General features: G+C 42.9%; 1 protein-coding gene across 6 annotated transcripts in view; it reads right to left on the bottom strand.

Annotated features, from left to right (window-relative positions):
• SH3KBP1 (SH3 domain containing kinase binding protein 1) overlaps positions 1–24,802 on the bottom strand; it is a gene marked incomplete at its 5' end in the record, with an annotated part of 262,811 nt that overhangs the window by 150,131 nt on the left and 87,878 nt on the right. For 4 of the 6 annotated variants that reach the window (XM_079726907.1, XM_079726911.1, XM_079726910.1 and 1 more), the window contains 2 exons: positions 3,778–3,907; positions 16,578–16,681. In XM_079726907.1, the coding sequence (XP_079583033.1) occupies positions 3,778–3,907; positions 16,578–16,681 (234 nt within the window). Of the gene's footprint in view, positions 1–3,123; positions 3,184–3,777; positions 3,908–16,577; positions 16,682–24,802 lie in introns of all 6 variants that reach the window. The other 2 variants (XM_079726909.1, XM_079726906.1) reach the window with 1 other exon arrangement.

Here is a 24,802-nt window from a genome sequence, read left to right on the forward strand (position 1 = left end):
AAAAACCTTCTGGAAGTAGCAATGTGAAGACTACAAATATCAAAGAAGTGTGTGCACATACAGGGGTAGATGTGTGTGTGTATAACAAAGAGATGTGTAAGGATACATTGTACACAAAGTTTTCTTCATATGTACCAGGATACAGATTTTATCTGTCTTAAAAAAAAACCTCCCCCAATGTCTACTAGCATTTAAATTGAGAGGATTTTTATATGATGTCACTAGGATCTCTGAAAATTACCAAAATGGTGCTAACATTAGGAGTATGACTTACTCCCAGATTCATGTATTTTTTAAATATTAATTTATTTATTTAATTTATTTATTTTTGGCTGCATCGGGTCTTCGTTGCTGCGCGTGAGCATTCTCTAGTTGCGGCGAGCAGGGGCTACTCTTTGCTGTGGTGTGCGGGCTTCTCATTGTGGTGGCTTCTCTTGTTGCGGAGCACGGGCTCTAGGCACGTGGGCTTCAGTAGTTGTGGCACGTGGGCTCTGTAGTTGTGGCTCACAGGCTCTAGAGCGCAGGCTCAGTAGTTGTGGCGCACGGCATGTGGGATCAGGGCTTGAACCCGTGTCCCCTGCATTGGCAGGCGGATTCTTAACCACTGCGCCACCAGGGAAGCCCCAGAGCCATGTATTAATTAAGCAGTCTCTGTGAAAACTGTAATTTATGAAGGGTATTAAGTGGGCTGGTCTAACAAAGACCTTTGTTAACCTCGGTTCGGCTCATACCAGAGTAAAAACCTAGGTATCTTTTGTGCATTAACTACATTTATCTTTCTCAGTTCTATGATAAAAGTAAATACACATTTACTGTAGTTACACTAGATGTTATCCCTGGGGGAAACTGCATGAAGGGTTCATGGGACTGCCCTGTACAGTGGTGTTTTTTTTTTTTTTTGGTTTTGTTTTGTTTTCTGGCAACTTTCTGTGACCCTATAATTATTTCAAAACAAAAACGTGTTTCTTTTGTAAAGTAAAGTACACTGAAACTACTAACACCATTCTCTGGGGATAGGGAACGAGCGGATTCACTCTAAAACCAAAGGTTCCACATAGACAAATCTTACCAGTATACATAATTTCTGCATGTAATCTGATCTAATTATATATATTTTACCATCAGAGTGTAAACAGTTACTGAACAGCCTGTGAGAACACTGAGATGGTATTTCTCTCTCTTTCAGGGGATTGTTTCAATTTAGCAAGCCCTAGGGACATTATAATCACATCTGCTTTCCTGTGAAGCCCTTTGTGACCACTGCTGTCCCTACATCCCCATGGGACCGGCCTCTCTCTGCCTGTGTATCCCACTTTTCCTCAGATACCCGGCTAGCAGAGCACGTGTGGCACTTTCCTGAACTGTCACTGACTTGTGCACCCCCCTTCCACAGTGCAAGCTGACTGAAGACAGGGACCCTATCTGATTTGTCTCTGTATATCTTCAGTGCCTTGTACAGCATCTTAGTAACAACAGGGGCCAAGTAAAAGCTGAATGAATGAAGAATAGAAGAAAAGAAGGAAAGCAGGAAGGATGGATGGATATGGACAGACAGATAGAAAGATCAATAGATGGGCCCTCTTCTCCTTAATTGCACATACAGGACGATTACAAAAGCCATGTAATTATTTCACAAGCATCCATCCTTGTTAGGAGAACATGCCTCTCCAGAGACCTCAAAAACCCCCATGACAAGGGACAGTTCCTGTGGTAACTAAACATGGCTGCCGGAATTATTAGGCTCTCGTAGTTCTGAAATGGCAGGTTTTAATTGAATGAGTGTTGGGGACAGCAGTCTCCATGAGAGAAACAGCCCCTTCAGAGCGTGTGACAGAAGGCTAAGTGATTGGGAAGACCATTCCACTCCGCCTCCTAACCTCCTGCCCTGGGAATTCCAGCACTGTGTGCTTTGAGCTAAGGGGTCAAGCAGGGTCAAATGTCCAAATTATTGACTTGGAGTAAGAGGAGACAGTTTATTTCAACAGTTCCAAAAATACAAGAGGCATGACTTCTCTGAGCTCCAGCTCTGAAAGCATACCTAACATGGCAGGATATCAAGAGGTCAAGGTTCTCCCAAAGATGTGGTCCAATACCTCTCCAGATCTCCTTTTCTGCCTGAGTACAGGAATCCCAAAGTAATTTCCAAACGCAGAGACAATGCTTCAGTGAGCACAGTACTAACCGGTGTGCAAGCAGCCTCAACTTACTAACTGGCTGTGTCCCAAGAATTCATCATGATTAACAATGAAAGTGACCACTTAATAGAGGGTCTTCTATAGGTGAGGTGGTTTATATACATTATTGCTATTGGAACTCATAACACACTTGCACAGAAATAATGGTAAAATGACCCGATCTGGTCCTCCCTCCAAGAAAGCCCATTTAATCCACAATATCCCTAAGATATAGTATTCTTATTATGGGACCCAATTACCAGGTACAATACTATTCCAGTGTATGAAAGGAGACACTATGGCAGTTAGAATTCTAATGTGCAATTTGGAAGCCATAGAAGTCCCACTATCATGGGGTCAAGGACACTTTCTGCCCTCCCGGCCATACTCATCAGTTGGCCCATGTTAGCAGAGAACCTCCTTGCCCCAAACCAGAGAAGGCAGCAGGAGCTTCAAGATGCTTCCTTTGCCCCCAGATCACCTCCTGTCTTTCCTATCATAGACCCCAGGATGGAATGAGGCTCAGGGATGGGGAGTCCCAGACTCTGGAAGCCACTGAGCCAATCGGCCAATGCCACGGAAACGCCAAGTGAGGGAGGTGGCCTGAGCACGACTCCAGAAATGGCTTTACCTCCAAACTGGGGATTTGCCCAATCATGCTACTGGTTAAATAAAAAGAGACACAACTAACTTGAAAATACCACTCAAGTCAGATTTTTCCAAATGGAAAAGAAAGCTGTTTAAGAATTATCTTGACAGGACTGAGCTGTCTTCTTCTTGTTAGAAAGGAAAGTCTGCAGCCCCAGGGAGTGCCAGGCCACTAAGACACAGTCGAGCCTCTACGACATTCACACCCATGACCTTGGCTCAAGACGGCACAAGAGATACACAGACACCCACGTAGGAAGTTGGGTTAGCGACTGGGAGAACAAAGTTTCCCGGTCCTGACCTTTGGCTCCATGAGCTGGAAAAGGCAGCAGAGAAGCTGGAGGGAGGAGAGCTTCAGGCCCTGGAGAGAGAAAGACCTGGAGTTCGTTCTCACCATCACAGATGGACACGCATGCTCACCCGAGGTGGGGCTGGGCCCTCAGCTGGCTTGGCAGACTTTCAAGGGAGCTGGCACACACGCGTCCTGAACATTGCCCTTCTCCCCACCAATGATTTGTGTGTGGGGTGTGTGTCTGTGTGTGGGTGTGGGTGTGGGTGTGTGCCATTTTCTCCAAGTTCCTCAAGAGAAGCTGAGAAATATTAACAATCTCATTTGGTTCATTTAAAAAATAATTATCAACTTGCAGTGAGTGACATTTTAGAAGTATACGGAGGCACAGCAACATGGGCCATCCATGGGGGACTATGAAGGCTGACAGTCACCTATCCAGAGATGTTCAGTGTGCATCTGCGCAGGGGGAAAGGTATGCACGTCACACCTTTACAATGATAAACCTACTAAACCACGGTGGGTTAAGGCAGCATAACCAAGAAAATATTCATGAGCTTCTGTCACAATCGCTTAGCACAGGCAGTGGAACCAAGGGGAGGCTGGAGCGGCACTCGTGGGTGCCCCCACCCCTGTCCTGCATGGTGGGAGGACTTCCTTCCTTACTTGACTTGGAGAGCTGCTCATCCTGGGAAATGCCGAGGTCGTCCGACTCCCCTGACAGCTCCTTGATGAAGTTGGAAGGAAACATTCCAGTCTTTCCATTGAGAACACCTTCCCACCATCCTTCTTCTACCTGCACAGATGTGAACAGAAGAACAGAGGCAGGGTTCAGGTTAGACGTGGTACTTGCCAGTTTTCTCTCCCATCTGTACAGTGCCGAGTGCAAAGCCCACACGGGGAGAGCTGCAGGACACAAAGCTTACAGGTTAACAGGGAATGAGAAAGCAGACTTCACAGGGTCTCGAGATTCAGACTCAGGAAGGGGGGTTTAACCTAGGGACCATAAATGCAAGTGGAAAAGAATTAACACTTCATTTCCACTAACATCCAACTGAAATTTGGCATTTCCTTTGATTAGGAATATACGTAACATACCAGAGTAATAGAAGGACCTGTGACGTGACACCAACCAAGTCGTATTTTCATATCACATCATAGATACTGTGGGTATTTCAAGATATTGTTTGCACTCATTGCTACTCTGAAGTGGCGGTAGTTATCACACCTGCTGGGAGACCTTGTTATTTAATGTATTAATAAGAAATTATTTATTATTTATAATAAAGAAGTACACATAGATTAGTATACCAAAATTTGCTTTTAAAGTAGCTTGATAGCTACTTTAATATAAATGGTTCCTTTTGTAACCTTATGTGTTTTATTTTATGCATATAAAACCATTATTTAAAAACTGAGAATGTTTCCCAGACTACCAAACCTAACTTGATAGCCTAACAAAAACAGTTAAGAATCTGTGGAATAAAAACTCAATCAGAAGGTAGAAGGACTCCCTGCAGCTTTCTTGAAGGTTCTAGATTACCCTGAGATGAACTGATATGGGATGAAGGGAGGTAGGGAGGGCAGCCAGACTGCAGTCATCTGGGTGGGGGAGTTGAAGGCTGGATCTGGGGAAGGGTGAGAATGAACAAGGCAGGTGTGGATTTGAGAATCTGTGAGGGATTCTGAAGCTGGTCTTCAGCAACCAATTAGCTGAGACGAGGGAAGTGTAAAAAAAAAAAGTCATCCCCAAATTTTGTGATGGAGCCACTAAAAGAACAGCAGAAGTCAGAATAGTGAACTGGCTTCTCGGAGGAAAATAACAGGTCATTTTGAGAACAAGGAAGCACTTAGTTACCAGTATGGTGTAGTATAATAGAAAGAAACCTAGAAACTTTTTGGAATTTTTTTTGGCCATGTACATGTATTACTTCTTCAGATCAATAAACACAATTTAAAAGCTTAAATAATTAAAACAAAAAGAAAATTAGAGTCAAAAGCCCAGTTCAAATCGTATCTTGTGACTCATCGAATGCCCTACTAACTGAACCCTGGCTTTCCTATCTGTACAGTGGGATACTTAGTACACTTGATCAGTGTCAGAAATAGATGTATTATGATTCTACACTAGGGGCTAGGGACACAGGACTGTACAGGACATATCCTTTTTTTTTCCCCTCAAGAAGTTGACAATCTACCAAGGTAGAAAGGACACATGGTTTAAAGATGGTGGAGGGTGGGCATGACCAAAACCTAGCAATGCAAGGTAAATAGAAAAGAAAACACCATGACTTAGCACAAACCAAATGTGTTACACAAAGTTGAGCTCGCCGAGATCTGGGATGCTAAAGGAAGGCTTGGAGAAAAAAAGGAATCAAAGTTAAGGTTGGCCTTGAAGAGCAGAAATGCCAGGTATAAGCAGGGGAGGGTGTGTGAGAGACATTCAGGAGGTGCTGACACAGCCTCAGAATGGAGACAACCAGAATGGCGTTTTAGAGCACGATTTAGGGAGCTCATGGGGTACAGACTCACAGAGTGGCCATCATATCTGTGTGATCACAGAATCTTCGGGAAAGAATCCAGACAATGGCACCCGTGCATGACTAACCTTATTCAATACCAAATCACGGCATTTCACAACGTTTCCGTTGAAATCATTCCATGTGTCTACGTCAACTCAACCGTTATGTATTATCCTTTCAAGGAGCTTTTTATAGTATTAGAATGGTTAGGAAGATTCACCATAGGCCTGAATTTAAATAGTCACAGGATTTGTAGCATGGGGTCCTTTGTGCTTGTCCTGAATAAGGAACCACAAAATGACCTTCTTTCTCCCAGAAATCACAAGGCAGGAGGGAAAGACCAAGGGCACGGACCACAAATGAGCAGTCCCTGGCGTAATCCCCGACAGCACAGGGCAGCTGGGCCAATTCCATTCGATTCAGTTTGACAGTATCTAAAACACTCCTGTTCCCAGTAATAAGTGGCTCCAGCCCGAGATCCCTGAAGGAAGTGCTCCTGATGTGTGGGATCGGCAGGCTGCCTGCTGGAAAAACAGGGGTGTCTTCACCTCGCCACATCCCCACATGCCCGCATCCCTGTCACAGCACAGTCTGAGAGGAATGGCCAACAGGGAACCAGCAGACGTCTATCCTTAGCCTCATGGCGCGCAGAGTAGCAGACAATCAAACCACTGCTCGTTGCCTGGGGGGTACACTTCCCATTACAGGCACCACGGAGCAGGCGGGCGTCTGTCCCCAGTAGCAGAGAGAGCTGTTCGGTGCTATTTCTTCCTAAAGGCTGCTGCTCTGGTTGCAAGATTCAGGCCGGTGATATGAGACAAATGATCCCCAGCCCCACACTATCCCTCTTCAGCGAAATTCTAGTTCAACTTCCTGCATAAAGATGATGACACTGAAGCCCACAGTGATTACATTCACTCATGAATGGATGGATGGATGAATGAATGCATGGCAGGGAAATCAATTGGGGGAAATCCTCCATGGGGGCCTATGAGGCCCTGATTCCTCCACAAAAGGAATTTTCCTTCCTGTGAGGAGCAAAAGGGACCAGGAGACCCTGACTATATTGCACACTGTTCTTAATTAGGTAACACCACACTCAGGTCTGTGTGACCCTCCTGATTCCACCGATATTTAATGAGCACCTACTCTGCACTGCCCTAGGACTTTGGGACAGATTCACTGGTGAACAAAACAGATGAAGACCCCATCCTTGAAAAGCTTCTACCACAAGAGTGGAACACACAGAGTCTGCACACCACCTGCTTAGAAATCAAGTTGCTTATGTTTATGTTTCTATATTTAAAGAGAGAAATGCATCCCTTTGTAATAAAGTGAGAATCATGGATGTTACCAAGGGCTTATGATTTCTTTCCCAAGGAAAGCATTAAAAGGGGACAGACACCTACCTTCTCCCCACCAACACATACTCATCAACAGGCTTCTGCAGGCCCTGGCTCTAGGTTGAGAACAAACCCCTGTGTTCCTCGGAGAGCAACCCAGCCAGCTCTGGAGCCCATGGCTGTGTTCCAGGAGAGAACCCCACCTTCAGTCCAGAGCTGGGAGCAGGGCGGCTTTACATGGTAGTGTTTGAGAAAGAAAGATGCAGTAAAACCACTTAAACAGTTTGTGTCTGTGTGCCCTGCAATTCTTAAGTCTTCACAATCACCAGCCTCTAAGTGGTTCAGGGCCCAAGGAAGTAGTTTCTAGTTCTTAGCCCTGTTGCAAGTTGGGGAAGAGGCTGGGTGAATTTCAACATCTCCACCTCCACCCAATCTTACAAACATTATCTACATCTGTAAGGCACTGAACAGGATGCCTGTGAATACAAAGATGACCTTGCTGTCTGGGGTACCTAACTAGCTAGAATACAGGCACACCTATTTTATTGCACTTTGCTTCACAGTGCCTCACAGATGTTGCTTTTTTTTTTCTTTTTAAACAAATGGAAGGTGTGTGGCAGCCCTGCATCGAGCAAGTCTATCGACGCCACTTTCCCAACAGCATTTGCTCACTTCGTGTCTCTGTGTGACATTTTGGTAATTCTCAAATATTTGAAACTTTTTCATTATTATTATATTTGCTACGCTGATCTGTGATCAATGATCTTTGATGTTACTACAATGACTTGAAAGCTCAGATGACAGTGAGCATTTTTTAGCAATTAAGTACTTTTTAATGAAGATATGTACATTATTTTAGACATAATGCTATTGCACACTTAATAGACTACAGGATAGTGTAAATATAGCTTTTATACACACTAGGAGACCAAAAACTTTGTGTGACTCACTTTATTGCAATATTTGCTTTATTTCAGTGGTCTAGAACCCAACCTGCAATATCTCTGAGATATGCCTGTAGTTCCTACTTATCACTGTTGAAGTTTTACCTGTCAACTGTACCAAGAAGGGGAACAAGATTCATCAAGTCTAAAGTCTACTTCAGGGTACAAGCAGCAAGACAGAAAAATCCATTTAAGGGCTGCTATAGCTTTTTACATCCAATTGCCCTTTGTTACCCAAACCTCAGTCAGAAGCACACTGGAGAGGCGGGTGTGAGGGAGGAGGGAACGTGGGGGAGGGAGAGGCACACAGGCAAACGGAGTCAGCTTCATTGTTTCAAGAGCTGTTTTACCATTCTTTCCAAAAAGAACAATGGACAAATCAAGCTCTAAGGATAGGCCCACACCTCAACATGACTAAAATTTTCCTCAAAATTTGTTCATACTTGGTAGGTTATATGTTTCTGGGCATGTATCCATTTATTCTAGGTTGGCCAATTTGTTGGCATATAATTGTTCATAATAGTCCCTTATGGTCATCTATATTTCAGTGGTATCAATTGTAACCTCTCCTCTTTCATTTCTGATTTATTTATTTGAGTTCGCTCTCTCTTTTTTTCTGAGTGAGTCTACCTAAAGAGTTGTCTGTTTTTATTTATCTTTCCAAAAAACCAGCTCTTGGTTTCACTGATCTTTTCTATTGTCTTTTTAGTCTCTATTTCATTTATTTCTGCTGATCTTTGTTATTTCCTTCCTTCTACTAACTTTGGACTTAGTTTATGCTTCTTCTAGTTCCTTGAAGGCATTATGCTAAGTGAAGTAAGTCAGAAAGAGAAAGACAAATACTGTATGATCTCACTTACATGTGGAATCTTAAACAAAAACAAAAACAAAAACGAACACATAAGACACAGACTCATAGATACAGAGAACAGATTGGTGGTTGGCAGAAGCAGGGGGTGGGGAAGGTGAGCAAAATGGGTGAAGGGGGTCAAAACAAATTTCCAGTTATAAGATAAATAAATCCAGAGGATGTAATGTGAATAATTACCAGTACTATACTGTATATTTGAAAGTTGCTAGGAGAGTATATCTTAAACATTTTCATCACAAGAAAAAAAATTGTAACTATGTGTGGTAATGGATGTTAACTAAACTCACTGTAGTGATCATTTTGCAATGTATACATATATCAAATCATTTTGTTGTACACCTAAAAGGAATACAATGTTATATGTTAATTATCTCTCAATTTCAAAAAATGTATTCAGAAATAGTTAAATGAGAATTTCAATACCAGTCCTTTTTCCTACCTGTGAGAGGTAGGGGAAAGCATTTTGGAAAATGTTTTAAACTAGAAAAATATCAAGATAGTTTTTTAAAGTTTTTAAAATTGAGATATAATTCATTTAAAGGTACAGGTCTTAATGGTACAAGTCGAACAGTTTTGACAAATGCATACACTTGTGTAACTCATAGTTCTACCAGCATACAGAGCATTTCCATCATTCCAGAAAATTTCCTTGTCTTCCTCCCCAGTCAATCTACCTCCAAGCAACTGCTAATCTGATTTCTATCACCTATGATTGGTTTTGCCTTTTTTAGAACTTCATGTAAATGTGTTAAGACATAGTTTTACCTTTTGAATATTGCTGAAAAAAATACAAATTGTTTTTAGAAAACATCCTTTTCTATTTGTGGAATTAGTGGGAAAAAATATTTTTGAGGAAACCACTTCCTGAAGTCATAAATACCTACATTATTTTCTATTTTTATTGCTTTCAATAACCATCCCTGTTGATCTGGGGACATGGAAAGCTAGTCATGCCAACTACAAACAAGTGTTATCTTGGTTCTAAATGCCTGAGCCAATATTTTCTCCCAATTCCTATGTCCTTCATTGTCTAATTACCTCTTCCAGGCAGGGCCAGAACATTCCATACACATAGGAAGTTGATTTTTATCCCCTCCCCTTATTCTTTTGAGAATAAGCCTATTCCACATGAGGGGGTCCCTCAAAAGAGAAATCTGTAGGGTCATCCAGAGGGAAATGACTTAAGAAAATATATATATGATTTCCATTTAAGACTTAAGCAAACTCTGTCCAATGAGACAGAGCAACATCCATGATTTTCCTGACAGTGGCAAGGGTTTCTGGTAGGGCTCTTACAGACATTCTTCAGCAATGCTTGAAAGTCCTGTCCTTCAATACAGCTATGGGCTAGTCTACAGGTCCCCAGATTTCTAAATGACTCTAGGCTATCCTTACTATCATTCTAGCTTGAAAATATGAGCAAATAATAAGTCAAGCCAGAAAGATAACCTTTCTGATGAATCAAGATCCTGAAGCTTTATCCTGTAACTATTCCCAGGTGAGTGAATTGTCTATGGGGATGCGTTCACCTTAGAACAGCCACACGTAAGGAAACTTTGAAGGGGGTGTTCCTTTAAAAGTTCCGTGTGCAGACGTAGAGAATGGACCTGAGGACACGGGGAGGGGGAAGGGGAAACTGGGATGAAGTGAGAGAGTAACATTAACATATATACACAACCAAATGTAAAACAGATAGCTAGTGGGAAGCTGCTGCATAGCACAGGGAGATCAGCTCGGTGCTTTGTGACCACCTAGAGGGTTGGGATAGGGAGGGTGGGATGGAGATGCAAGAGGGAGGGGATATGGGGATATACGTATATGTATAGCTGATTCACTTCTGCTGTTATACAGCAGAAACTAACACAACATTGCAAAGCAATTATACTCCAATAAAGATGTTAAAAAAAAAAGTTCAGTGTGGGCAGCAGTGTCATTTTTCCCTCCACCCCATTTGGTTGCATCTGCCACCTCCTGCTTCCTGTACTCCACACCTGCTCCCAAAGCTTCACAGGTCATCCCCAACCTCAGAGCAAAGCTGTACTAACGTCCTGCCCTCCTTCCTCAAGACTAGCCCAGCGCTTCACACAATACAACTGTGCTTGCTGAATGAATCCAAATACTCCTCACCTTCCACATGTGCAGTTGAAATGTCACCTATTCTAGGAAGCATCTTCCCTCTCACTGAGTACCTTTGTTTTCAAATTCCTCTCTCATTTGTCAACACCATTATTTGCCACTCTAACAGTATCTCGGGTTATTAGTCACCTTCTTAGTTGAGTATATCTTACCCTCCCCGACTATACCAAGCATGTTTCAAAGCAGAGTTCTGTTCAATAAATCTTTGGATCTCTGTAAACACAGTTTCTCTCACCAAGTAAGCACTCACATATTTGATCATTCCCATAGCTATGCCAATCTATTACAAATACATTTAAACTTGCAAAGATGTTACTTTTATGCGGTTGTCATCTGTTTTGTATGCCAATGATTCTAATCTAATCATCGTTGCTTCTAAACGTGGCTTCCCCCTCCTTAATATGAACGTTCTACCATCTCTGTGCATTAGGAAATCAGAGATGTACACCCCAAAGTTATTTGGAAAAATAACTGTAGAGCAGCCCGGGCTCTTTAGATTATCAAATTACAATTAAAAAAATCTTACATTAATGTTATCTTTTTTTTTTTTTTTTTGCAATACGCGGGCCTCTCACTGTTGTGGCCTCTCCCATTGCGGAGCACAGGCTCCAGACGCGCAGGCTCAGCGGCCATGGTTCACAGGCCCAGCCACTCCGCGGCATGTGGGATCTTCCCGGACCGGGGCACGAACCCGTGTCCCCTGCATTGGCAGGCCGACTCTCAACCACTGCGCCACCAGGGAAGCCCTGTTATCTTTTTTTGAAAAGGGATACAAACCCTTCTAAAGCAAAGGGTGCCTTAATGAGTAAGAATTTAGGTATGCTTTGATCACCTATTAATTAATCAGCTTTTAAAGGAACTTGACTTCCCCATGGGCAAGCACAAAACAAAAAGGCCTCCTTTTGCACATGCGAGTCCTCAGAGTTCTTATACCAAAAATGAAATGAGGATAAATTGCCCATCCACACCCACAGAGGTTGTCTGATTGAGTTAAAAGTTTTGAAGAATTTCAAGGGTCTCTTTAACTCCTGCTGAGAGAACCAAATCTCTCCATGGCACAAGAAGTAAGCCTAAGTTTCTAGGAAATCCAAGTGACCTTTCTTTGCAAACGACAAGGCCAAGTTAAGCTCTAAGTCAGAAACTGAAGCCTTCAGTCTCTAGCCAGCCTGACTGGGGACCACTGGGAAATACCTCAAAAACTAACCACAAAGAACAAATAACAGCCAGAATCTCTGAACACCCCTTGGGCCACCACGAGGAGAGACTGGATGAGACCAAGCTCATCTAGCACAAGAGGAAATGCAGCGCCTTTCCCAGGCTCTAGATAACATAGATAGGAAAACAAAGAGGTTTCAAAGCACTTTAAAACAAAAACCAAACCCAAAAAATAGGCCAGCAAGCCAATTTCAAAACTTCAGCGGCCCTCAAATGCCACTTCTCCTGGTAACCCTGTCCATGTGCCATCTCTGTTCTTATCATTAGAACTTCGCTTGCATTGATCAATCCTCCCCACGCTGGACAAAAATGTCACAAGTGTGTATTTACAATGATTTCCTTAACAATGCCTACCTGGGATTTAGCCTGTTAGCTTTCCTTTTGGATTGGCAGCCCAGTCCCATTAAGTGCACAGTGACTTTTTTTTTTTTCTCCCTGCAGACCCGCCAGGAGGCAGAAGTGTGGTGAGCGCTTCCTGAGTGACCTTCACTTTGCTCACCCCACTCATCCCTGGAGCGCCCCACACTCTCCATTTCTCCTCTAGCCACACTGCAGAGACCCATCCAAGCTGAGCTGCTAACTTCTACCAGAAGGGCTGTTCACCCTACCAAGGGTCAGGGCCATGTCCACCCAAACCTGTTTCCGTCCATTGCTCTTCCTGCTAGCACACAATTTGGTTAAAGAGTATAAACTATGTAGGTTTGAAGAGAAAAAGCTAGTGGTGAGAAGGAATAGGATAATAATTTGAAGGTTTAAAAAAAACGGTGCCAAAATAGGTGTAGAAGAAGACAACTAAAAGAGACTAGGGGTGAGGGAGTGTAGAATTTTAGAAGAATTATTAACCCTGATTGTTTCACTTATGTTGTCCTCAATCCACTTTAAAGAAACCAGTGGGAATAGCAGAGGATGCATCATGGATGCAGATAGGATAGAACTCAAACCAGCAAACCCATAGTTAAGGGAAATGCCCTGGCCCTACGAGGCTGTGTTGACAAAGGGCAGACAAATATACATTTTTATATTTTAAGCTAAGATTACATGTTAAGATATATGTATATCATTTTTTTAGGATTCTCTACTTCATTCAACTGTTCTAAAAAACCAGTCCATACATTCAAAATCTTCCTAGGAATTGTCTCTTGGGGTGGGTGGGAGTATGGGCATTTGTGTGTGTATAGCTTTGGAATACTGTAGAATTAATCTATTAATCAATCAATAAAAATATATATACACACCTACACAATACAATATGTTATATTTTTATTGACCAATAGATTGATTCTATAGTATTGCAAAGCTATTACTATGGTCTTATCTCAACCTGCTCCTGTGATTTAAGGGTTTTTGTTTATTTGGGATTTTTGTTTATTTTGTTTTTAGTCTTCGGTGGAATTAGACAATAACTACTCAATGGCATTTATATAACACCCATTATAAGAGAAAAGGACAGATTTTATATTATACAGTGACAATGGCCCATGATCTGCAATATGACAAGTAAATTTCAAGAATAGGGAAATTAATTTTTGATGATATAATTTTTAAAATATGGATTAAAAGGTAAACCTTTATGTTTTGTTTTACACAAATAGCATAGGCTACACAGTTAATTTTCCTTTTTCCTGCTTGAAGCAAGCCCAGAATGAAGCCTAGCACAGAGCTGGCAGGGATGGAAAGGAGGCGGGGACCGTAGACGGTGGTGAAGCTCTTCTTCCAGGCAAGGAGAATAACAGCCCTGCAATCATTCCTCTCCTTTAGCGACCCTCGTTCGGTTTCCCTGGAGCCAACGGGCAGTTGAGAATGGGCAATATTTCCCAGAAATTTATTAATAATTTTCCTTACCTTAATTTGTATTTCTTAAAATATTATTACAACATTAAAGGAAAAATCATCTTCTACGACAGAACCATTTTCAATTCTGGGTCCCTTTCCATTTTTGATCACATGCACAAAGATAGATTTTAGATGACTGTATCCTACTGTATGTAAATTTGTGGCTGATATATTCATTTATTTTGGAAAAAAACTTTTCATACTTCCATTTATTCATTTACTTATTCAATAAGCATTTATTAAAGTATATGTTAGGTTTCAGGCACTATTCCAGGTACTATGAATATAAAGATAGATTAAAAACCAGATCCCTACTGTTGAAAAGCTCTCAGGTTAGTGGAATGTAACATAATTACAACGCACAGTATTGTAATAAATACAGATTTAAAGGCCTCTGCGTTTACCATATTAATGGCTTCACGATCTTCTAGCTGGATAATATAACTTAATTCACACAACTATTCCCTTTCTTGATGACTTTTCATTATCACAAGCATTGCTACAATTTACATGTTTCACATATTTTTTTTCTGTTGACCATTTCCATGGATAAATTCCTAGGAGTAAGATTACTGAGTTAAAGGGTATTAATTCAGACTTTTATAGCTATTGATGTGCTTGTTAAGTAGCTTCATACAAGGATCATAAAGATATACAAAGTCACCAGTTCTTCTAAGCATTGCCAAGTCTTACCACTAAATCTGTTTTAGGATTTTCAAAAGGAGATACCCATTATTGTCTTAATTTGATTAATATCAGGGCAGAACATTTTCTCATGGTTAAGATTTTTATTTCCCCTTGTGGGATGTGTGTTTATAGCAGATCTATCTATACTTTATCATTATTATAGTAGCTTTCTAAAATATTTTCATATGTTACATATATAATAACTTTTCATCTTAATTTATTGCAAATTCTTTTTCCTGTTTGTTGTCCTCTTTGTTTAGCTAAACTTTCTTCAAATCATACCAAAATTTTAACTCTCTTTTATTTTTAGTCACAACTGTTTATTTTTTCCTCTGGAATTTCTTCCATGGTATCAGTCTTATGAACTGTGCCCTTCTACCATTGGCACAAATGTTCTACTCTGCTGTGCATTCATTTTTAACTCATTCAGCTTTCAACAAATGTCTCCTATGTGCCCTGCTTGGCACCAGGAATAAAAAAATGATGAATGAATGACATACTAATACAAATTATCCAAAGCTGGGAAACAGGCAAAAGGGGTTACTGCATGTCCTCCCAGTATCACACTGGGAACCCCATTAATTGATTCTCTAGGGACAGGTATCTTTGCTTGACACACTATTTACTATTTATGAGATAGTTTACAACTCTGTTAGTGTAGATGTTAACCGGTAGAAAACCAAAAGCAAAACAAATGAGTCTTGTCAGATAACCATGAAAATAAACTTTGACCAGCAGAGATGCAAGAGATTCATCCCCTAGAAAAGATAACCTCAGAGGTTACAGTTTCACTGCCCTGCAGGACACTATGTAGCTGTGCATCTAACTTAGCAATCTTAATCAAGTTTTTTTCTCTTTCAGTCATTGTAAGTACTTTGCTCTTTCACCGTTCTCTTTGAGCCAGCCTTACCATCTTTTTTTTGGGGGGGGGCCTCTCACTGTTGTGGCCTCTCCCGTTGTGGAACACAGGCTCCGGACGCGCAGGCCCAGCGGCCATGGCTCACGGGCTCAGCCGCTCCGTGGCATGTGGGATCCTCCCGGACTGGGGCATGAACCCGTGTCCCCTGCATTGGCAGGTGGACTCTCAACCACTGTGCCACCAGGGAAGCCCAGCCTTACCACCTTGCAGTTGCCCTCATTAGTGAGTTAAATAAAGCTTTGATGCATGCTCACTTCATGTTTATGTGAGAGTCAAGAAATCTGGCTGCTAGCATCAGCCCCGCCACTTCTACCCACATCATAGTTTACTTAACCCTTAACCTCCTCCTTGACTTCTGACTTTCTTTTTTTTTGGGGGGGGGGTGGAAATCGTGGGTTTCTGTAAGGTTGAATGGTATTCAAGAAACCAAAGCAATTGGAAAACTGTATTTCTATATACAGATACATGTGTTGAATCAGAATGAATGATCAGATGCTAAGTTTGAAGCCCAGGATCCCCCAGGCCTGAGGGAGTGGAGCCTGAAAAGCCCATGCCAGTGTCTGGTGGGACACTTCACCAGCAGGGCTGGCTCCGAGCAGCCAGGACCACACAGGAACAAGGTTATGTAGTGCAGTGGAAAGAGCAAGGGTCTCTAGCCAGGTGGACCTGGCTTCAACCCTCAGCCCTGCCTCTTCTAGGGTCTCTTGAGCCTCTTTCTTTTTCTACAAAATAAAGTGGTTACCATGAGTCAATGGGCCCATGGGTAAAGAACCTTGTCACTCCTGTCACATACTAGGTCTTCAATAAATGCCACTTCTTTTTCCTTCCCTGCTGGGTGGCAGGCCTCTCTGGAGGAATTTCCTCTGGAAGAGACTCAACCAGGTGATGTCCAAGGTCTCTTGAGTTCTAACGCCCCCCACAGCAAGGCCAACCAGCCAGGGGTGGGTTCTGACAGCCCGTGCGAGGCCACCGCGCCCACCCGCCTGGCACACGTACCTCTCCTACCACCTCTATGATGTCGCCAACTTTCAGCTCAAGCTCATCATCGTTCTGGGGCAGGTAGCTGAACGCCACCTGGCACCGGCGCCTCCGTCGCTCGCCTGCATGGGAAAAGCAAAATATTCAGACACAGCTCTTGTCTCAAAATTAGATTTTAAAGAGAGGCGTCCTAGGCATGCAGGCAAATAAAGCTGACTTGTTTCAAATATGCTCTCTGGGACATGGCTAGAGGCGTGGCAGCTCTGGTCTCTGAGAGAGAGGCAGGAAAAAGCAGAGCAATGCTTCTTGGTCTTTTAAAAGCTGCTGAGTCAGAAAGGCATGGATATGAGAAACCGATCCATTGTGCAGAAGGCAAAACCCCACCCTTGAAGCGCTGGAGCACAGTGTTGCCTTAAACGGTTTTCCGTGGATAGGGCTTTGTATTTGCTGCTGGTGACTTTTAATGAAAGTGATGTGATATGGTAGAGGAAAAAGAATGGTCTGCTTCTAATGCTAGCAGGGCAGAGGAAATTTTTCCCAAATGTGCAAAGGAAAAGATAAAGTATCCTGGCCTTTTTCTTACTGATCATCACCCTTTAACATGCTGGAACTCAGGCTGATAAGCAAGGGCTGATTTACATTTCAGCCTCCTCTTGGTACCATTTCAAATGCCCCACAGGAGTTCAGCAAATCCACTGTTGTCCTCTTCCCTCTGTCCCAGGGGATCCATTAGCAGGATCGCTGGCTGCTTACACAGAACCAACCCAGGCACATCAAGATAAAAACCAGGGCCACACTTCACTTGACTGAAGGACCCTCAAGGTCACAGCATCTCACTCACCCAGTGTGGCCCAACAGGGAGGTCCTAGCTTAGAGGGGTTCAAGTACAGATGCAACTGTCCACGCCACAGACATGCACTGTGGGGGGAAAGAACACGCATGTGGCGGGCGTGTGACGGGGCTCGGGAAGCGACGGGGCAGAGACAGACAGACGGCAGTGGAGGCCCAAGCTGGGAAGAGGTGGATAAGAGAGAGGAACCCAGACCAGCGTTGCTCAGAAGTTGGTCACTCAAGGCTGACCACTTCACCTCATCCCTTCCTGTCACCGCATGGCCTTGAAAACCAAAGGGATCAACGACTTCAAGGAAACACATTTAGAAATGCTTACATTATTTTTGGATACTGCCTACAGGGATTCTTTTCTAACCTTTCCCTGAGAAAGCAAGTCCCCGCAGGAGTGATCACAGGCCACACTGAGACCCCCATGCAGGGTGACATCATACAAAGGGGCAGGCCTTTGCTACATCTGACGTGCTCACTGATCAATATTTATCAAAAGCCAGTGGCCTAGTTCTCTCTGTTCCATTTTTTTCCTGCCTGAACCTCACTAAGGAAGAACAGAGTTGAACAGAGGGAAGAGGGCAGAAGTTCAGAATCAATATCTCGTCTAATCACATCTTTGGTGACGACGTGAATACGCTCTACCCCTTGGTGCGAAATCACGAGCCGGCTGGTCTCGATGAGAGCAAATGCAGAGCTCTCAGGCCAGTTCCCAGGTGCTAACTGCACTGTCAGCGTGCAGAGTAGGGCAGCCCAAGGCTCTCCCAGGGACAGAGGGCTCACCCCAAATGGCTCTTCCCAGGCGGGAAGTCAGGAAGAATGGTCTCCAGGGCAAAGAACTCCACCGCTATTCCCTGGCTTCCAACACAAAGGAAGGCAAATCAAGCCCTCTGCCATAAAGGATACAGATTTCTCCTTCTAGCCAAGAAAGCCTAGATGACGAGGTGATCTCGGCACCTGTCTCTACCCCCTGTGACTCCCCTGCCCTCATATACACCTCTTAAGATGAAGTTGTATAAATCTTTAAGAGCTTTACTTGTTATACGTCACATTCAAAACAAACTCTGCAGATACAATCTGAATACGAAACAAGTAAGCATGACAAATGTCTGAAACTCGACACTCATAACCACAGAGGTCACCAAAGTTCTGACCAAAGTGACTTAAAAATAACATCTAAAGACCTACTGTTAGCTGAAGTCATAAAACTTAGTTAAATGTAAGTTCGTATCTTCACAGAACCCTCTGTAAAAAGTAGCATCTAACCCAACACTACACAAAGGGTGAAGGAGAGGTGATATATTCTTCGAGAAAAGACTAACCCAGCAGAGTCAGGACCTAGAACAGAATAATATTTCTCTCGAACCAAACCTTTCCATCAGAATTCTATAACGCCCTGTCTGGAATCAGAAAGAACAGCACACTTACTAATCTCTCTCTGCCAGGCTAGTCAGTATTTCTTAACTACCTCTAAGGTTATTCAACTGGTGGCACAAAGACCTATAAAGCACACTGCCAACATACAAGACCAAGAAAAGTGAGCCCGACAGGGAGGTATCCAGAGGTCACTGGTGGAAAAGGTCACCTGACACGACCCCAAGCAGAAACAATTATTCTCTCCAACACTGGGATAGTCTGTGATCTTTTCTAAAGCACTCCTGATACCCATCACCCTAACTTATCCTGCCAACCACATGAGTTAAAAAGAAAAGAGCCAGAATGAGCAAACATTTTACAAATGAGGCAAGTAGGGCTCAGTGACTTACCCGACGTCACCAAGCTAGTAAGTGGCAGCATGTCCTTGGCCTGAGTTCAGAGCTCTCACTCCAATGCTGGATGAACAAATTTAGTTCACACCTCGTCCCAAGTTCTCTGCAATCTGTACTTAGCTGCTTCCCACAACACTGCATAACACAGCCTTAGGGCTTCTCCACGGCTTTCACATTACAGATCACTCCCAAACTCCCGCACTGCTGCTTCCCAGTCCTCGACTTCTGCAAATTACTGTTTCAATATTGTTTGCCAGTTCCACCCAATGTAAAACCCAGTTCGGGGGGAATATTTGATGTTAGGAGACACTGCATTTCAGTGGCTTCTGTCCATCTTAAATTTAAGGGAATTTAAGGATGTCATTTGCCATTTTTTCCTTTCTTGGTATTTCACTAATGTTTACTAGTTGGTCTTGACCTTCCTTGAAGAGGTATGTAGACAACAATGTCATCTCCTTTCAGTAGCTGGTATAAACTGGAGGAAAAAAATGCATGACTTGCCCCAGGCTGTGGTTCAGAATCCTTTGGTTTAAGCTACCACCCTCACGCCCAGAGCCCTGTCCACATGAACTCAAGTTTTAATACATTTCATCGGGCTTTTTTCTTTTTGCCACTGTGTGTGTTTTTTAGGCAGGACCACTTCACTCCTTACACATAATTGAAAGAAGTAACGGACACGAATTTTATGGACATACAAGCAAATGTATATGGGCACATGCACATGGCTGACCAAAAAAAGTATGACTGAGGCAGACTTCATAAGGCATACTTGACACGTCTCTCTACTGCCATATTGTATGACGGCCACAAAATACACATGCATGAACATGCATTCATATAGAGGAACATAGGCAAACACAGGTGACAAGGCAGGCACCCTCAACTCCCTTATTAGATCTCATAACCACCTTCCATTCATGACCAACTTTGTTTAATAAAATAGTAACAGCTAACATTTACTGAGCACCTACTGTGTGCCAGAGACTACTAAGGACTTTATATGCATTAGTGCATTTAATTCTCACATTGAACGTCGAGGGTAGATCTTGGACCCTCCCTTTTACAGACAAGGAGACAGAGGAGGCACAAAGAGACTGAGTATTTTACCAGAGGTCTTACAGCTAGAAAGTGCTAGAAGGGTCAGGGATTTCAAGTCAGGAGATGCAACTCCAGAGACTGCCTCCCCTGTCTGACTGTTCTTAAGAAGAATCCTCGGCTATGAGTCTTGAGACTGCAGAAGGGACTAACTAGCTGGGCTAACATGGGACATGGTTAAGTTGTGAAACCAGGAAGTGACAAACCACAAATCAGGAGCGTTTCCTTACAGCTGCTGGCAAACGGGGCCCGTATTTTAATGAAATAAAGCTGGTTGGACGGGGAGGAAATGTCGTATATTCACATTCTCTAAAAATGAAATAGCAGAAACTGCAAAGGATGCCATGACCCAGCCTCAGAAACAGCACACACATCTATATTTTAGAGCCTTCCGGGGTCTTACAACATGTGAAAACTTGACTAGATCAATTCATTCAATGACCACAAAAATATAACAACAAATAGTGCAGTGGTTGAGAAAAATCTTTGGGTAAACTGAAAAGTTTCAACACTCATACAGTCTTTTTTTTTTTTCATCCCACATCCTCCTTGACAGAACAAGAGTATAACTAAGAGGGTTGATATTTCCAAGAAACTCACTAAATTAATCAAATGGAGCCTCACCACATGCCTAGGAAACACAGCAGTATCCTGATGTCGTTTTACAAAAGAGAAAACATTTATAAAATCAAAGAGGAACATCAGAAGAAGCCCCTAATTCTCAGGGTTACTTCTGGCACTTTCTCCAGACATGGCCTGGGGTCCACCTGGGTCAGAATGTTGACCTGCAAGGCAGACCTACGGAACTGCACTCTCTGAGGTTGAGGCCAGGGGCCTGCATTTAAACCTGACTCCGCAAGTGACACTGCCCACAAAAATCTAAACCTCAACAATGAATCAGAGCCACTAATTACACGTGAGAACAGGAAAATACCTTGTTGGGAACAAGTGGTCTCCCTTTGGAGGACACTAACCAGTGGTTCTCAATCTTGGCTGTACCCTGAAAGCACCTGGGGAGCTTTCATAAAACTCCCCATAACGTCCTAACAGCAGCCCCTAAGGAACAAGGTCTCCATAGAAAAATGGCTTCTTCCAGGGCTGGGGCAAAGAAAATACAAAGTGAGACTGGAATATGTGGTTATGACAAAATTAACGAAGTACTCTAAGGCTTGAGGGGTCATTTGTAAAGGACACAAGGCTCAGCTTGGTAGGGCTTCCACTGGCCAAATCTGGGACAACAGCATGTACTAAAGGATTTATTCATTTCAAAAAAAATTCATGAGCCCATAATGATACATTCACTAGGTAGCTAGGTTGAGAGCCAGCTAGATGGATGGATAAGATTAGATAGGTTTATGGGCCAAGAGGGGAAAGCTCTTCTTTACAAAAGAATGTCAACTAATGCATGTAGAAATGATAGAAACACACAATCACCATTTTATAACCATCATGGCAACAACTGTTTCTGTCAAGAATCAGTGGTTGCTAAAACCACTGGGTGAAATCCTGTTGGGGATTAGGATATTTAGAGAGTCTCAAAGTATCTCCCCACAGATTATTTATTGATTACAAAAGGAAATGGTCCCCTGAGTATGGAGAAACCTGGCAGACACAGCCTCAAAGTTCATGTCATCAGTGATGGGACAAATTAACATCAGGTGCCTCCTTATGTGACGCACTGAGAAGGGCTTAACATCACCTACAGAACGCTCCCACCCAAAATGTTTAACTGAAATCTGACCGTGAAGAAACATGTAAATCCAGATCATGCAAATCCAAAATGAGGGACAGTTGACAAAAACTGACCTGGTTTAAAAAAATATTTTTAAAATCAATATCGCATAAGATTTTTTAAAGGTTAGGGGACTGTTCTAGATCTTAAAACAGTAAAGAGATTTAACAACTAAATATAATGCAATCCTTAACTGGATTCAGGGTTTCTTTTAAAGGTTATAAAGGACATTATTGGAAGAAATGGGGGAATTTGGATATGGACTAATACTAGATAATAGCATTATATTAATGTTACATTTCCTGAGTGTGTTAATTCTATTGCAAAAAAAAAATTCTATTGCAGTTACATAGGAGAATGTCCTTGTTCTGAAGTATTTAGGGATGAAGTGTCTTAACATCTGTAATGTACTTTCAAGTTGTTTAAGGAAAAAACAAAAGGAATGTGTGTGTGTGTACACATACATACAGACACATATGTATACACATATACATACAGTGAGAGAAAGAGAGAGAGAGAAAGCAAAATGTTAACAATGGGTGAATCTAGATGGGTGTCCACTGTACTATTGTCACAACTTTCCTGTACATTTGAAATTTTTCTAAATAAAATATTTAGGGGGAAAAGGAAAAAAAACAGATGCCTGGGCCCCACCCCTAGATTCTCTGAAGTCACTGATCTGGGGTGCAGCCTGGGCATCTGAATTTTAGGAACTCCCCAGGTGATTCTAACATAGAGCCAGGGTTGAGAGACATCTAGACAGGTCAGTTGTCAAAAAATAAATGGGACTCTTCCAGACCAGGCTATACAGGCCCTATATTCGGCTTCTCCCCAAAGGGAAAAAAATCATACTTATTTGGCCATGTTATCCTAATACATAACCCAGGTGAATGTTGCTATGCTGGGATTTTTATTTCACAGGCCTTCGGGACAGTTGTACTAAGCAGTCTCTAGCTCTGGCAATGTGTTCCTGAGGCCGGGGGATGGAAAAGATGGTAGTCTCTGCTATCGTTAATTAGCAAACACTGCCAGGGGTGCAGCAACTCCCCAAGTTACTGAGCAGCATTCTGGATTCTTGAAGAAGCTGTTTTTTGAGTTGGAAACATCAATTTATGCAAGGGGCCAGGTTTTCTATTTCAGGATGGAAAAACAATACAAAGCGAACTAAATAAAAGTGGAGAATCACCCATTTTACTCAGGATATCCAGTACATTCTGGGTGCAAGGGAAGAGAAAGCTGAATCACTGACTTTATGGACCCAGCATCATACCCTTTCCCGGAAAAATTCCCTTGCATCACCCTGTTTCCAATGTAATGTAACTCAGACGAAGAGGAGGCCACTTCAGAAGCTGATGGCACGCCAGGAAAAAAGGAACTCATGGGTCTTTCCCTACAGACCTCTCTTGGCTGTGGCTGGACTGTTGCAGTGGAAATGTACAGTATTTAATTAACTAGCACTGTTTGGTCCCTGGAGATGCGCCTGCTCGATTCTCCAAGGGATGTGTATCATCAACATCTTTGCATGACAGAAAACAGTAAATCCATTTGCTTTCTCTTTCAAAGGCAAAGTTCATCTGAAAAGAGGTTAGAGCTATGCCAGTGCTCATGTGCTCCCAAGTCCCACCAGAATACAGGAGGAAAATGTAGACCCAAGAGGGAACCATTTAGTAGGGCCTCTGAGTCACAGGGGACAGGAAGGGAGGTGGGTGAAGTCAAAAGTCACATGAGGAAAATCAACTGAATCTTGGAGATGAAGGAAATGAACATTGACTAGGTGTCTGCTATGTGCCAAGAACCGTGCTAGGCATGTCGTGTGTGTCCCCTCAAGTCCTCACATGAGCACTATGAGGTTAGGGGTGGCTGGCCCCATCTTGATGGATGGGCCCAGAAAGCCTGGATAACTTGTATGAGGCCCATGAGTAAAATAAGTTGTGGTCTGCAGCCCTCTTCTTCCACCAACCCAAGATAATACCAGGAAGACAGAGTGGGAGTGTGTTTCTGGGCGACTCTGGATACCAAGCGAAGGATGAGGACTTAATTTTACGAGATCCTGCCCAGAGGAGGTTTCTGGGCAGAGAAGTGACAGGAAGATGTGAGGAGGACAGTGATCTAAGGAGAAGTGCCTGATGCGAAGGGGTATGCAGAACAGCTTGGGGGAGGGAGCCTAGAAGCAGGCAGAGGGCCCAACAGAGGACAATGAAAGAGAGAGTCTGAAAAACATGGTGGGAGGAATCAGATATGCAGGGAAGGAAAGGTAGATACACAGTATCATCATCAGGTGATACTGGGGGCCAATGACCCTTTCTTACTTGTCTTTGATCCCAGTAGCTAGCTCAGTGTCTATTAGAGCAGACATGTGATCCATTCTTGAGAACTGGATGGATGAATGAACTAATGAGCACCTAGTCCACATTCTGTCTGTGAGCCCCTGATTTTGTGAACACAAATTCCCAAAGGAGCACTGAAGAAGGACCAGAAGGGTAGAGGAAAAGAGTTAAAGCCTCAACTTGATGTTAAGCAGGGTGCCCACTAAAAGCCAATGCCAAAATGGTTAAGATGGTATATTTTATGTTATGTGCATTTCACCAATTAAAAAAAAAAAGCCAATGCCACCCTGCCCTATGGCAGGGATGGGAAGATGGTGGCCCCTGTAGTCTTGCCGCTGTGCTGAAGGTGTCTCGTTCTCCACTAACACTGTAGCCCGATGCATCGCTGATACTAAACAGTGCCTGAGATACTCCTAACTGCTCTCTTCTTCCAAATTTAAGGTCCACTGTCAATTTTACGTAACAGTAGAGCAGGGCTAG

The sequence above is a fragment of the Hyperoodon ampullatus genome (genome assembly GCF_949752795.1).
Source record: "Hyperoodon ampullatus genome assembly, chromosome: X".
In the NCBI taxonomy this organism is placed as follows: Eukaryota; Metazoa; Chordata; class Mammalia; order Artiodactyla; family Ziphiidae; genus Hyperoodon; species Hyperoodon ampullatus.